The 14,754-nt window shown below is 54.8% G+C and overlaps 1 protein-coding gene across 1 annotated transcript in view; it reads right to left on the reverse strand.

Moving 5' to 3' along the window:
• Positions 1-14,754, reverse strand: part of VIPR2 (vasoactive intestinal peptide receptor 2) — a 67,578-nt gene that overhangs the window by 42,772 nt on the left and 10,052 nt on the right. Inside the window, exons 3-4 of the mRNA XM_068972637.1 lie at positions 4,555-4,662; positions 2,156-2,253 (exon numbers count right to left, since the gene is read on the reverse strand). Coding sequence (XP_068828738.1) covers positions 2,156-2,253; positions 4,555-4,662 — 206 coding nt within the window. The remainder of the gene's footprint in view (positions 1-2,155; positions 2,254-4,554; positions 4,663-14,754) is intronic.

The following is a 14,754-nucleotide window of genomic DNA, read 5'->3' on the forward strand; positions in this document are numbered from 1 at the left end:
CGCGGCCGGCGCACGCAGTAGAACCCCACACCTGTCAGCGAGGCGCACAGAGCTCGGACGCCCAGCCGCACCCCAGTCACCCTCCCCGACCGCCAATCACGGCTCACCAGGCTGACCTTCCAGCTGGAGGGGTACACGCAAAAAAAGGTGCTTCTTCTCCAGGGTTTCCTGATCCTACAGGAGAGGAACTGGCTTTAAATTACAGACCCCGGTGAAGAGCGCAAAGGAAGCCCCTCGGTCATCCAGGAAAATGACGGCAGCAGTGTTCCTGCAGGTCTCACCTGGGGACTGACACGAGGGGCTGGCGGGAGAGGGGGCATCAGCCCCACAGACAGGCTTCTGCCAAGGTTCTCTGGGCTCCTGCTTGGGCGGCAGGCAGCCCCCAGGCTCTTTGAATGAGCCCCACACCCAGTGGGTGGACTGTGTGGCTCACAACAGACTGTGGAAAATTCTGAAGGAGATGGGACTATCAGAGCACCTGACCTGCCTCCTGAGAAATTTGTATGCAGGTCAAGAAGCAACAGTTAGAACTGGTCATGGAACAACAGACTGGTTCCAAATAGGAAAAGGAGTGCGTCAAGGCTGTATATTGTCACCCTGCTTATTTAACTTCTATGCAGAGTACATCATGAGAAAAGCTGAGCTGGAGGAACCACAGGCTGGAATCAAAATTGCCAGGAGAAATACCAATAACGTCGGATGACACCATCCTTATGGCAGAAAGTGAAGAAGAATTAAAGAGCCTCTTGATGAAAGTGAAAGAGGAGAGTGAAAATGCTGGCTTAAAACTCAACATTCAAAAAACTAAGATCGTGGCAACTGGTCCCATCACTTCATGGCAAACAGAAGGGGAAACAATGAAAACAGTGACAGACTTTATTTTCTTGGGCTCCGAAATTGCTGTAGATGGTGACTGCAGCCATGAAATTAAAAGATACTTGCTCCTTGGAGGAAAAGCTATGACCAACCTTGATAGCATGTTAAAAAGCAGAGACATTACCTACAAAGGTCCATCTAGTCAAAGCTATGGTTTTTCTAGTAGTCACATATAGATGTGAGAGTTGGAACGTAAAGAGAGCTGAGCACCACAGAATTGATGCTTTTGAGCTGTGGTGTTGGAGAAGACTTTTCAGAGCCTCTTGGACTGCAAGGAGATCCAACCAGTTCATCCTAAAGGAAATCAACCCTGAATATTCATTGGAAGGACTGGTGCTGAAACTGAAACTCCAATACTCTGGCCACCTGATGTGAAGAACTGACTTACTTGAAAAGACCCTGATGCTGGTAAAGATTGAAGGCAGCAGGAGAAGGGGACGACAGAGGAGATGGTTGGATGGCATCACTGACTTGATAGACGTGAGTTTGAGTGAACTCCGGGAGTTTGTGATGGACAGGGAGGCCTGGTGTGCTGCAGTCCAAGGGGTCGCAAAGAGTCGGACATGACTGAGCGACTGAACCGAACACCCGAAGCTGGCAGGGAGCAGACGTCTGAACGAGGCCCAACCTGGGGCTCCTAAGGTTCTTCCCTGTCCACACAAGGTCATGGCCCTAGTGACAGGGCCTGAGGGGAGACAGTGGGCTGGTTTCTGGTGGTAAACAAAATAACCCCCATCACGGCCACGGCTGGGTGAGCGTGCCGGCGCTGGGGAGTTTACAGAAGGCCCAGGGCAGGCTTCAGCGGAGCTGCAGTTGTTCCTGGAGGAGAGGCTCTTCTCGCCCCTCACCGGCCCCGGGCCAAGTCTGGGCCCAGCCTGAGAGCGTCACCAGCAGGCGCTGAGCCGAGGCAGCGCCGGCCAGGCACACTGGCTCTATATTTGCAAAGATGCTCCAAGCTTGGTCCCGTCCCTGGAGCTGGCTCAAGGCTAAGAAACCCGCTTCACAGCTTCTTGAGAGCCTGTATTGTGGCGACATCTCCAAGGGAACGAGAAACCCTCACAGCAGAAAGGACACCCATTACAGCTGGGCTCAGCAAGCGCCGCCACTCTGGGGTCACTTTCCAGACGCAGCAGGCTGACGAGGCCTCCCTACCCCAACCTTACAGAACTGTCACGATTCCTAAGCTCAGGCAGCTGAGCTGAAATAGGGCCCTGGCTGGATTTGACCGGAAGTGGAAGGAGATGTGAACAAGGCCAGGAGTAGCGAACAAGGTGCTTACCTTGCTCTCGTCCTCAGGGTCGCTGTAGCCACACGCGTCCATGAAATCCGGGAATGTCTCTGACCACCCGTCACTGGTGCAGTTCTTGCTTATATTTCCTGGAAAGTGAGCGCCATGGATCTGATCTGAGTGTCCATGGCCTGCACCCGCGCCTCGGGGCCTGTCTATCCCTCGGGCCGGTGAGGGTCAGGGCCTGGACCAGGGTGCCCGCTGTTCAGGGCCTCCTGACCCCTGGAACCTGGGCAGTTGTCTTGCATTTCGGGGTGCCTCAGTGGCTGGAGGGAGCAGGTTCTCCGACAAAGCACGGGCACGTGATGGTGGTCACGTGGGATGAAGTTAACAGAGCAGAGTGGAAGTAAACGGGGTGTATCCTGTCAAGTGAGAAGGGTCTGCAGCCAGACCCCGATCACCCTGTCCTGCCGGCTGGAGTCGGGAACAGAGAAGAGCGCTGGCGGAGCAGCGCGCGGGGCTCTTTGTAACTCATGCAACCCTGACGTCTCACGAGGAGGCCCTGCGACGACCCCTTGCTGTGGACGAGAAACCTGACGCTTAACGAAGGTGGCCCACCGGTGACCCACAGCCTAGAGCAAGCGGCCCGTTTCAGGACTGGGCAGTCAACTCCTCAAGTGCACAGCACGCTTGCGGCCCACCTGCCTTTGGGACTGTACCCTGAGGTCTGGAAGGCCAGGGGGCGGGGCGGCGAGGGGGCGGGGCAAAGTGGAGGGGCGGAGCAGTGGGCGGGGCCGCGAGGGGCGGGGCCGCGAGGGGCGGGGCAGAGAGTGAGGGGGCGAGGCAGTGGGCGGGGCAGTGGGCGGGGCAGGCGCACAGTTAGAGGGTCTCCCCACCCGGGTCTGTGAGAACCTTGCTCTCCAGGGGCGTCACTCGCTGTGGGACCTCCCCCTGCCGCAGGGCCCTCGTATCTCCAGGCCACTCCCTATTCCGGCCGTCCTGAGTTGCGGTTCATGGGGGGTTCTCAGCACAGTGGTGACAGGCACCCCCCAGCACCCCCAAAGCTGACTGCACACCCTTCATGGCTCGGAGGGCATGGCCTTGCTGTGCAAGAGACACAGGTTCGGTCCCTGAGTGGGGATGATCCCCCGGAGGAGGGCATGGCAGCCCGCTCCAGCATTCTTGCTTGGAGAATCCCATGGACAGAGGAGCCCGGGGGTCACGACAGTCCTTAGGGTCTCAAGGACTCAGACACGACTGAGAGACTAGCGTTTTCCCCACTCTTCTCCTTGCTGCTCAGTGCATGGCTGAGCGTGACTGTCCCGTAGGGCCATAGTCACAGTGCCTGGTTCTGAGCACTGACCGCTGGGCTCCGACCCTGCTCCGGAGGGTCCTGACTCGGGGGCGAGGCTGGAACTGTGGCGGGCTCCACGAGGCACCAGCCCCCGGGAAGAGCTCCCATCCCGGGTCACGTTCAGGCTCGAGTCGGGGCAGGTCATGACGAGCCCTGCAGCCCTCTGAAGACCAGCCCTGCGGCTTCTAGAGAGAAGCAGGCAGAACGCAGGGCTGGGCCCTCTTGCTGCTGGATGCAGAGTGCAGCACCTTCCCCCACGGGGGAGAACCCCTGAGGGCCTTCGTCCATTCATCAGAACAGATCTCAGAGTCCTTGAACCTGGCCCTCCTGCAACTGGAGGTTTGACACCGCTCCTTTCAAAGACCTGCCTCGGAGCGACACCCAGCCCAGCTCCCCACCCAGAGGCAGAGTCTTCTGCGGCCCGTTCCCACCCGCATCCTAGCCCTGCTTGGGGGGACCTTCTGCAGGCCCCATGGCCCACTGGCATAGTTGCTATGACAACGTGCACCAATGTCTGGAGAGACCCACCCGACCACCCCCCCCCCCACAATTTCCCACCTACAACTTTAAAAAAAAATAAGAAACAGGTGTATTTGTCAAATAACCGGGTTTTCACGGTCTGTGTGCAGAGCAAGCCCCGGGAAGAGGCAGCCCTTGGCCCCATGAGCGCCTCCTGCAGGTGTTCAGGGGCTGAGAACCCAGAGTTGGTCCAGGAGGGAGACGTTTGCTGTGAGGGAGAGAGTGTGTCCCAGGCCAGCAAGGGACACCCTGGAGGACATGCTCTGAGGGCCACGGGTGCCCGGGTGAGGCAAGTGTCCCTGTTCTCCCCCTGCCTGGTGCCTGCGGCCCCTCGTCTGCACTGGACACCTGTACTCCTGCTCGGGGTCTCCCGTCCGAGCCCTCTGCGTGTGCTGTGGGTGGACGGCCTGGCAGCAGGCATTCTGTCCTCCCAAGCTCTAAGGCCAGGTCAGCACAGCTGCTCCCTGACCCACCCGGTCGTGGACACCGACGCCCTGCTTCTTGTGCCTCCATGGAGAAGTTGATCCCTCCGACCAAAACTCCCGAAAAGCTCAAAAATGACACAGCAGAACAGTACCTGGTTTGCTGTAAAAATTGCTGAACAATTTTGGACAGGGCACCGTGACGGTCTCGCCGACATCTGCGGGGCGCCAGCAAGTAATGTTGTCCCAGATGCCGCTGCAGGCTGCAGGGGAGACAGGAGTGAGCGAGGCCCGCTGCCCACCTCAGGCAGCTCCCTCCGGCTGCGCGTGTGGCACCCAGAGCGGTGGGGCCAGGTCTGCTCTGAAGCTTTGCAAATAGAGAGCCCATCAATTAGATGATTAGACTGCAAATCACTCTCCTGTGAAACAGACTCGCCCAGGATATTATTGAGAACATGCTTTGCACGGGTTCACTGTGATCAGCTCTGCAGAAATGAGTGAGTGTGAAGGGACGAATCTGAGGCACCCAGCATGCTCTGTGCACGTTTGAATTTCAGCAGAATCGGTGCTTCTTCCTGATGGTGTGCTTGCCCCTGTGACGCAGCGGGCACCACCGGTATCTGTGTAAGTCTCGGAGGTGAGGGTCCCCCGAGGCACTCACCTTTGTGCTTTTATGGACTCTGACTTCAAGGGCAATTTGCAGCTTTAAATATCTGATAAGATTTAGTTGATTGCAGCAGTCAAGATGATTATTGGTGATGAATTTTAGGCTACCTTCATGGAGTTATCTAATAACTTAATTAGCACAACGGTAAAGCCTAAAACATTTTTCAGATCTCTTATTTTGCGTAATAACCACCCCGTGAGGGTAATTCATACAAGCATTGCATTAAGCATCTCACCAACAACGAGCACTGAGGTTCAAACAGTGCCACGACCTCTCAACGTGAAACAAACAGATAATGAATCCTTGAACCCAGGGATTTTTTACTACAAGTTCAAGGTGTTTCTACTATGTTTTGTGACCTCTACAGTTTTACATTTCAGGTAAACTTCAGTATTGGAGGAACAGTGTGCTGGCTTCAGTTAAAACAAAGAAGCAACATTTCTGCTGTCTGACATGCCATCCAGACCTGTACGATAACCGGGATATAGTTTTGGTTTGACCACAGGAATGTTTTACTTCTATGAAAACAGATAATGAAAAGTTGGCTCCAAACCAGATTTTGCAGAAAAGTTGAAAATATCTTTCTAAAGGCTTTTACAAAGAAAACGAAAATATGTGTGCTTAGTCACTCAGTCCTGTCCGATTCTTTGTAACTCGATGGACTATTCGCACCAGGCTCGTCTGTTCGTGAGATTCTCCAGGCAAGAATACCACCCCTCATGGGGTGGTTATCATGCAAAATAAGAGATCCGAAAAATGATTTAGGCTTTGATGTTGTGCTAATTAAGTTATTAGATAACTCCATGAAGGTAGCCTAAATTTCATCACCAATATATCATCTTGACTGCTGCAATCAACTAAATCTTATCAGATATTTAAATCTGCAAATTGTCCTTGAAGTCAGAGTCCATAAAAGCCACTTCCTTCCTCAGGGGATCTCCTTGACCCAGGGATCGACCCCAGATCTCCTGCATTGCGGGGCAATTCTTTACCATCTAAGCCACCAGGGAAGCCCCAAAATGAAAATACACTCATCCTACAAACTGAATTACATACCAAAGATTGAGTACATAAATTTATACTACAGTAGCTTACATATTTAAAGAAAATGTTGCTTTCTGAAAAATTAATTAGAATAAGTCATCAGGACAAAGATGTCAGTAGAAACACTCTCCCAGTCGGGTGGACAGTGTGGCCTGCGGGCCTGGGGGTGTGTGGGTGAGCAGGGGGCAGTGGTGGGGGGTTTACCTGTGCAGTGAGTCTGAGCACAAGCCACGGATAACGGGGAACATGTGAGCTTCTCTCTCCACCTTCCAAACCTCATGAAAATGACAGTCGAGAAATCAGAAAGGGCAGTTCCTGGAGCTCATAAAACTGAAGACAGACAGCACGTGTGTTTTAAAGACTCAGGCGGAGCAAAGGGGGCACAGAAGAGCCTGCAGAAGGGAAGTGGGCACTGCCCTGCAGGGCCCTGGACCCCAGGACCCGGGGATCGGGCCGACTAAATTTGGAATCACATTGAGTGTGAATTCTGAACTCTGGGAACTCCAGCCTCCCCCAGCCTGCCAAGTGTCTGGAAGCTCTGCTTAGGCCACCTGCTGGAGCAGCGCCCAGGGGAGGCCCCAACCAACCAGGCCACCTGAGACGGGCGGAGTCACTCTGAGAACTGCAGTTGGGGACCACCCGGTGTTCCTCCCGAGAGAAGCTTGTCTTGTTCTGCTGCAAAGCCTGATGCTAGTTGTTGAGAGATACGGGGCTTCCCAGGTGGTGTTGCTGGTAAAGAGCCCGCCCGCCAATGCAGGAGCCGTGAGGGATGTGGGCTTGACCCCAGCAGATGCCCTGGAGGAGGGAGTGGTGACCCCTGCAGTGCCCTTGCCTGGAGAACCCCATGGAGACTGGAGCCCAGCGAAACTTTGTTTCGCAAAACCAGATTTCCAGACATTCCCAGCCATCATTCTCACCTCTAACTCTGTGGCTGCTTAGCAACTCACTTTCCTAGTTTTTCCAAAGCACACAAACTGGTTTTCCCAGAAACAAGTGCCTTTTGGTACCTGTCAGCTTACATACTGTTTAACTAAGCCGTTGGTTGAGTAGCAGATGTGGGCGGTGACGATACATTGTAAGCTCGGCAAAGTGGTCCCAGCGGTTGCAGGGAGGAGGTGACAGGGAGCCTTGAGCAAAGAGCTTCCCACCAGGGTCACCAGAAAAGAAAGCATAGGAGCCCGCGGACACTGGTGCTGGGCTTCTTAAGCTCCTCTTGGGAGGGCAGTTTAGTGCCCTGAAATGATCTCCTAGCCCAAGCGGTTCAGGAAAACTGACCTGATGCAGGGTGCAGCCTCCAGACATGCCCGAAACTCCGCAGCATCTCATACAGAATACACAGGAGGCACTGATGGAGAGTGCGGGATGGGCTACGATTGGAACACGGGCCTCCAGATATGCTGGAGCTCCACGGGGACAGCGGCAATTCACCCTCCAGACGGGAGTCTTAAGCAGGGGTACCCACCATCATGGAGAGAACCCTAATCCCCTTGTTCCTCAAAACCAACTTTCTCTCCGAGCTAGCTCCGGGCAAGTCACACTACCACAGATGGGGGTACTGGTGGTGTTTTGACTCCTGGATTTATTTTCTCATTGTTTCAATGACATAAACATTGCTTCCAGAAAACCACGTGAGTCTCACTACCCAGGCCCTGCAGTTTCTCTGGGCAGAGCTTACGCGGGCACTGCATTTCCTGCTCACGGGTGCACACAGGGAGGGCGGGGCCAGAGCCCCACCCGGCCACCACCGCCCTGACCCCTGAAGGCCATGTCCTCACTGGAGGTGACAAGCACCAAAGAACGGATGCTTTTGAGCTGTGGTGTTGGAGAAGACTCTCGAGAGTCCCTTGGACTGCAAGGAGATCCAACCAGTCCATCCTAAAGGAGATCAGTCCTGAATATTCATTGGAAGGACTGATGCTGAAGCTGAAACCCCAATGCTTTGGCCACCTGATGGGAAGAACTGACTCATGTGAAAAGACTCTGATGTTGGGAAAGATTGAAGGCAGGAAGAGAAGGGAACCACAAAGGATGAGATGGTTGGATGGCATCACCGACTCAATAGATATGAGTTTGAGCAAGCTTCGGTAGATGGTGATGGACAGGGAGGCCTGGCGTGCTGTGGTTCCTGGTGTCATAGAGATTCAGACACAACTAAGTGACTGGACTGAGTGATGTGGCGGGGACCCCCAGCCCCACCTGCAGCGCCTCCGCATGACCTGTGAGGGGTGGGGCAGGGTAGACACCCAGTGGGCGCCCAGCTCAGTGAGGCTGCTTTTGCCCTGGCCGTCAGTGGCAGCGCCGGGCCGGTGGTCTTGGCCTGGGCCAGATGGAGTATCACTGACCAGCCTGGGCCTCCTGGGTGGCGAGTGGCCCCCAGGGCCCCCAACCCTGGCACTCCTGTGGGGCCACCCGTGTGAGGGCCACAAGCCCACTGCTGGGCTGAGGACAGGAGACCAGCTGGCTGGTCGGTGCTGCAGGACGGCTCTGATGTCGGGGCCCTCTCGTCCCCTGAGTTCCGGTCTGGGTGATTCAGGCCACACTAACTACTAGACTCTCCCAGCGGGAACAAAGCAGGCTGAGAATGACTGCCACGATTCCTTACCGTGCCTGCCATTCTCCTCGTGAGCCTTTGACAGTCAGTGCCGGGGCTCTGCCTGGAGAACAAGGACTGTGGGGCAGGGCCAGCTGGGGCTCACTAAGAGGACCCAAGGACGTCAGAGCCAGGAGGACCTGCCGACCCCTGGAGGCACTCTGCCTCATACCTGGGGGTCCACACCTAGTGAGTCTCAGGAGTCTTAAGGCCCATGGGCTGCAGGCCACTTCCCGCGACACCAGCCTCTGTCCACTTGGAACGTCTCAGCCATTCATGGAGATGCCCTTACAATCCTACAAGACCTTCCAGGTGTGCGATCTTAAACTACAAGCGCTGCACATGCGCTGGGTGTAAGTTTGCATGGGCCTCAGTCCAGGTGTGGGGAGATGTGCACGGTGCTGGGAGCCCGTGCCTGCTCCAGTTAGTCCCTGGCTGACGGCATGTCGTGCCAGGGGTGGAACGGCTCCTGTGGCCCCTGCTCCAAGGTGCAGCCTGGTTCCTAGTGAACGCACCTCCCAGACCCCAGCTTATTTCAGGCCAGTGGCCCAGCATGGGGGGCCAAGGGCAGCCTGGGGCCGATCTGTTGGTGGTGGTTTTCTGGGCTCCCCTTAGAATCCAGCACCTCCACTTCCCACAGCCCAGAGGCTCCTCACCCCAAACGCTGGCACTGACCCCTTCTGGACTCTGCTCTGGGGGCTGTCCTCCCCGGCAGAGGACAGTTACAGACCCAGCAGACCTCCCTGCCAGCTGCAGTGGGGTGGCTGCCAGTCACCTCTCATCCCTGCGTCCCCTGGGACTGGGGGGCCTCCCTTCCCTCCACAGTGGGGCAGAAATTACAGGGTGTTCCAAGGACTCTCCCCAAAGACACCCGCTCCACAAACAGTCCTGCCCTTTTGCTTCCATGCTGTGGGTGTTGGGGAAACACTCCTCTGAGTGGCCTCCTCCTGGCCACTCATGGGTACCTGGTTCTTGCTCTCTTCAGGGCCTGAGAACATCCTATACATCAGCCTATACATCCTATACAACATCCTGTACAAAATCCTACACAACACCCCATACAACACCTTATGCTGCTGCTGCTGCTGCTAAGCTGCTTCAGTCGTGTCCGACTCTGTGTGACCCCTTAGACGGCAGCCCACCAGGCTCCCCCGTTCCTGGGATTCTCCAGGCAAGAGCACTGGAGTGGGTTGCCATTGCCTTCTCCAATCCAACACCCTATACAACACCCTATACAACACCCTATACAACACCCTATACATCCTATACAACACCCTATTAAATATCCTGTACATCCTATACATGCTATACAATATCCTACACAACACCCTATACAACACCCTATACAACACCCTATACAATATCCTATACAACACCCTATACATCCTATACAACATCCTACACAACACCCTATACAACACCCTATACGATACCCTATACAACACCCTATACAACACCCTATATGATATCCTAGACAACACCCTACACAACACCCTATACATCCTATACAACACCCTATTAAATATCCTGTACATCCTATACATGCTATACGACATCCTACACAACACCCTATACAACACCCTATACAACATCCTACACAACACCTTATACAACACCCTATACGATATCCTAGACAACACCCTATACATCCTAGACAACACCCTACACCACACCCTATACAACACCCTATAGAACACCCTACACAACACCCTATACAACACCCTATACAACACTCTATAGAATAGCCTATACATCCTATACAACATCCTGAACAACACCCTATAGAACGTCTTCCACACCCTACACAGCATCCTGCACGTGCTATGCAGCAGCCTGCACTCTATGTACCACGGGCACAGTGACGTGACGTGCTTTCCTTTCAGAAAAACAGGATGCCCTGTGGGTGTCTTCTTTGCTATCTCAACAATATGCATCTCATCTTTTTCCTGTTATTTCCGCAGCGTGCCGCGTTTTTAATGGCTACGAATAGTCCAACATCCACTTGCGTGTGACACACACATGAAGTGATGACACGACTGTCTGATCAGAACTCTAGGTAGTAAGTCTTAGTAGGTGCCTCCCACGTGACTGGACTTGTTTCCTGTTCTTTTAGAAGAAACTGCAGTTCTTCCCCAAATGATGAGGAAAAGCTCTTCTTTACAGAGAATGCTAATTGATATGTGCAAAGAATGGTTAGAACTTCAAAAGCTGACATTTTGGACCCTGAGACAGACTGGTTCAAGTGTGAATCAGCAACAGGATTGGGGGAAGGCTGGGAAAGACGAGCAGCTCCAAAGCGCACGAACCAACTACAGGGAAAAAGAACTTGGTGTTCGAGATCTGGAGGCCACTTATACTTAAGTGGCCAGACAGCATAATGGGATACTGAGGGACATATCGATCACCAGTGTGGGGACCCCACGGAGCACACACGTGCCCTGCATCCGCTCTTCCCAGAGGGTCTGACCTGAGTCTCCTCAAGCCTTCATGCCCAAGCTGCTGGAAGGAGACACAGGGGCTGGAAGGACACACCGACACGCACCCGGAATATGGGACACTCTGTGAGGTGACTGATCTGCTGCTTAATGTCTGGGGGTGCAGGCGGAAGCGCTCTAGGGTCAGAGCCCACAGCTCTGTGGACAGGTCCATGGAATGCATCCTGTACGAGCCGGCGCAGCAAGTGCCGAAGCGCTGACAGCTGCTGAACACCTGGCGCCTCCTCTGCAGCACCTGATTCCACGGATGTCCAGTCACACAGAAAGGGCAGCTGCGCTGCTGGAAAACTGCTCATGAAGACAGTAGGGAAAGCCACAGTCCCTTGGCCTGCAGAGCGAGGTCCGGCCCTGGAGTAGCTGGGGCAACATGGGATCCTGGGCCCTGGCTGGAGAGAGGCGGCCAGGGTCCCTGGTGGGGGAGGCCGTGCACCCAGGCCTCGTGCAGCTGCCACTGAGCCCAGGAGCAGAGTGCACAGGGACAGAGGGAAGCTGTACTCCAGGAGAGGCCTCGGGGTGCTCTCACGGGAGCAGTCTCAGAGCTGGAAAGCGCAGCCCGCTCTCGTGTAGCTTACTTATTCTTATTCCTTGAAGGTGAGGACTCTGCATTCCCGAAGGAAAAGAGCAAATGCCAGACGAACCCTGCTGGGGCGGCAGCACAGATGTGGTCACCGCCGGCTGGGCTGACATGAGGCTCACCGCTGGCTGAGCTGACGGTGAGGCCGCCCTCGTTAAAACAGGACCGCAGCTGCCCTGTGCAGACACAGCTTGGCAGCACCCCCTGCAGGGGGCTGTGCTGACCCAGGAGGTTTGCCAGTGGTCCTCTGTGCTCTGAAACTCTGATTTAACAGTTTTAAAGAAAGGAGTTATCTTCATTTTAGCCCTCAGAGCCCCTGATCTGCTTCCAGCTCCCAGCAACCCCTGTCTACTATCAATGTAAATAATTGAAAGCTTGATGGATCGTCTCACCAACTGAAGTTAGGAAAAATCCTTTTTAAAGTGGGTTGGCCAAAATGTTGTTCGGGTGCCCCCTGGCCAGCTTTAACTTGAATGAAATTCTTGGCCAACCCAAATAAAAGGGTCTGTGCTTCTCTGTGAACCCGCTTCCCTATTCTGACCCGAATGGCCGACCAGGCCACTTCCCGCTTGCCTGCCGCCTGAGGGCCCCGCTCCGGGTGCAGGATGAGTGCGAGATGTGCCACTTTCTGCAGGTAAATCCAGGCCAGCTTTTGAAACCCCCAGGGTCGGGACAACTCTGACCAAAGGGCTTCCCCAGGCCAGTGGGCACCTGGGATTTGAAAGAGGCCACACAGGCAGCTGGGGCAGCGCAGAGCATCCCACCTCTCACAAGGTGCAGAGAACAGCGCGGCCAGAAGCGGCCATCCTCCGGGCCTCTGTCTCTGGGCAAATTTGCTGTGTGCCCATGGCCTAAGCGGGCCTCCGTGGAGGCTCCAGGCTCAGCCCTGGTCGAGCCTGGCCCCTTCCCAGGGCGGCTGTGGTTACGACCAGCAGAAACCTCCCCACATCCTCACTGCCGCCTCGCCTTGACTGCCTGCCGAGACCACCTCTCAGAACACTCCCACCCTAGACTCTCAGGCCACACAGCACACGAAGGACCCCAGGGTCTGCCTCCTGACTGCAGGGTGTGCAAGGCTGAGATGTGGAAGGTACCCCCAGGGAAGCGTCCCGGAATGCCCCATGTTTCAGCCCCTGAGCCCGGCGGTCTTAGTGCACACCGAGGGAGTGGATGTGATGCTGATTGGGCTCAGACCCCCAGCCCCGCAGACGGTGACGTGATCCCTGGGGACCCGTGCACTGGACCTGGAGGCTCTGAGACACCGGCCTGCCAGCCCCTCCCTCAGTTTCGGAGTCACCCTTTGGGCATATTCGGTGTGACCTGTCCAGGTGTCCAACTACGAATGCCCTGTTTCCCGACACCCTGCAGAGAACCCAGTTATCCCGAACACTAACAGTGGCGGCCAAGCTCTCCCAGGTGGAGGCCTCCTTCTGTTGTTCTAAGGATGCATATTTACACCCTTTGTTCTCAAAATACTTGCAGTGGTGTAAGGAGCGCTATTTCCATGCATTCCCTCAGCTGGACATGGAGCCAAAAGTCTTTTTAGAAATGCTGTCATTAGGGATGACAACAGTACTTGCTAAGGGTGGAAGCAGAGAGGAAAGGAGCCTTCTGAGGGGACAGCCCCCCAGAACAAATAACAGCCCATGTCGGGAGGTGCACTTCTCAGACATGTCAGTGCAGGTGAAATCAGCCACGTGCTGGGAGCAGGCTGCTGCAATCAGGACTCGGAAGGCACTCACAGAACAGGCTCAGGGTGAGATGACAACCTCTGCTCATGCAGGCAGAGATGGAGTATTCATTTTCCACAAATGGACTGAACCTTCTTCATGACTCAGCACAGCTCTGGGACCAGCGACAGCCTCGGACTCTTCACACCTGCAGTGATGAGCGTTCATGTCTCCAAAAAAAAAATATTCACTGAGTGTCACTGGTCCTGAGGCTGCCCGAGGGCCTCATGGAGGCACTGGGCCAGGAGGCTCTCTCCAGGGCTTCCTGAAGCAGGGACAGCACAGATTCACAAGCCAACAAAGGCACCAGCTTGGGGCTGGCCCTTCCAAGTCCACACTGCAGGCCAAGCCTTCGGGCCCAGACAGAAACCATCGGGCGGGTGTGGACCATGACCCAGAGCCACGCTGCTTCCTAGACCACCTGTGCAGGAGCCTGGACTCTATACGGGAGCGAAGCCGGGTGCTCCCACAACGGTGCTCCAGCTCTAAATGCGTTTCCAGGGCTACAAGGAATGTTTTACGGGGACCTCATTCTTCAGACACCTCCTGGATATCCCAATATTCAGTCTAATTAGGGTGTTACAATGATCGCAATCTTGGTAAGTTGGAGGCAAACCACAAACCAAGGTCTGGGAAATGCCATTTTGGGCGACAATGCTACCAGATGGTGTCTTGATTGAATCCCTTTGGAATTTCAAATATGGAAGTGGCAAAGTTTCATTTCAGTTCAGGTGGATTCCATAGTTGGGAGTCATATTCTGGGACCTGAACTAATGCTAAACAAAGACTCAAAACCCAGAACTAATCAAAGCTGCTAACTGAACAAAACGATCTATTTTTTTAAAGAAAAAAAGAGAAATGTACAGAAGTCCACTTTGAACCTATTTAAAAAATATGCTGAATCCAGTCAACCCCAAATATCAAAATGTCCCCTACACTGAGCTGAGCAAATGCGGTGCCTGTGGTGGGCGTCCTGGCAGGCACGCCTGCCTGAGGGCTGACTGGAAATCCCCCTGAGACAGGCGTCTCCTCCCACAGCAGCAGGACAGGACCGTCAGGAGACCCATGGGGCCCCGCAGCGGGTCAGCTCAGAACTGATGGAGAGCTAAGCTTGTGCAGACGCCGCACCTTCACCCAACGTCCTCTGTACAAATCCTCAACAACCTTCTCTCTAACGTCAGTGACCCCTTGGGATGTTGTTGGTGCCGCACAAGCTCCTGGGTGGGCAGAGTCAAGCCGCATCGCACGGGAGGCC

This window comes from Capricornis sumatraensis, chromosome 5 (genome assembly GCF_032405125.1).
Source record: "Capricornis sumatraensis isolate serow.1 chromosome 5, serow.2, whole genome shotgun sequence".
Classification (NCBI taxonomy): Eukaryota; Metazoa; Chordata; class Mammalia; order Artiodactyla; family Bovidae; genus Capricornis; species Capricornis sumatraensis.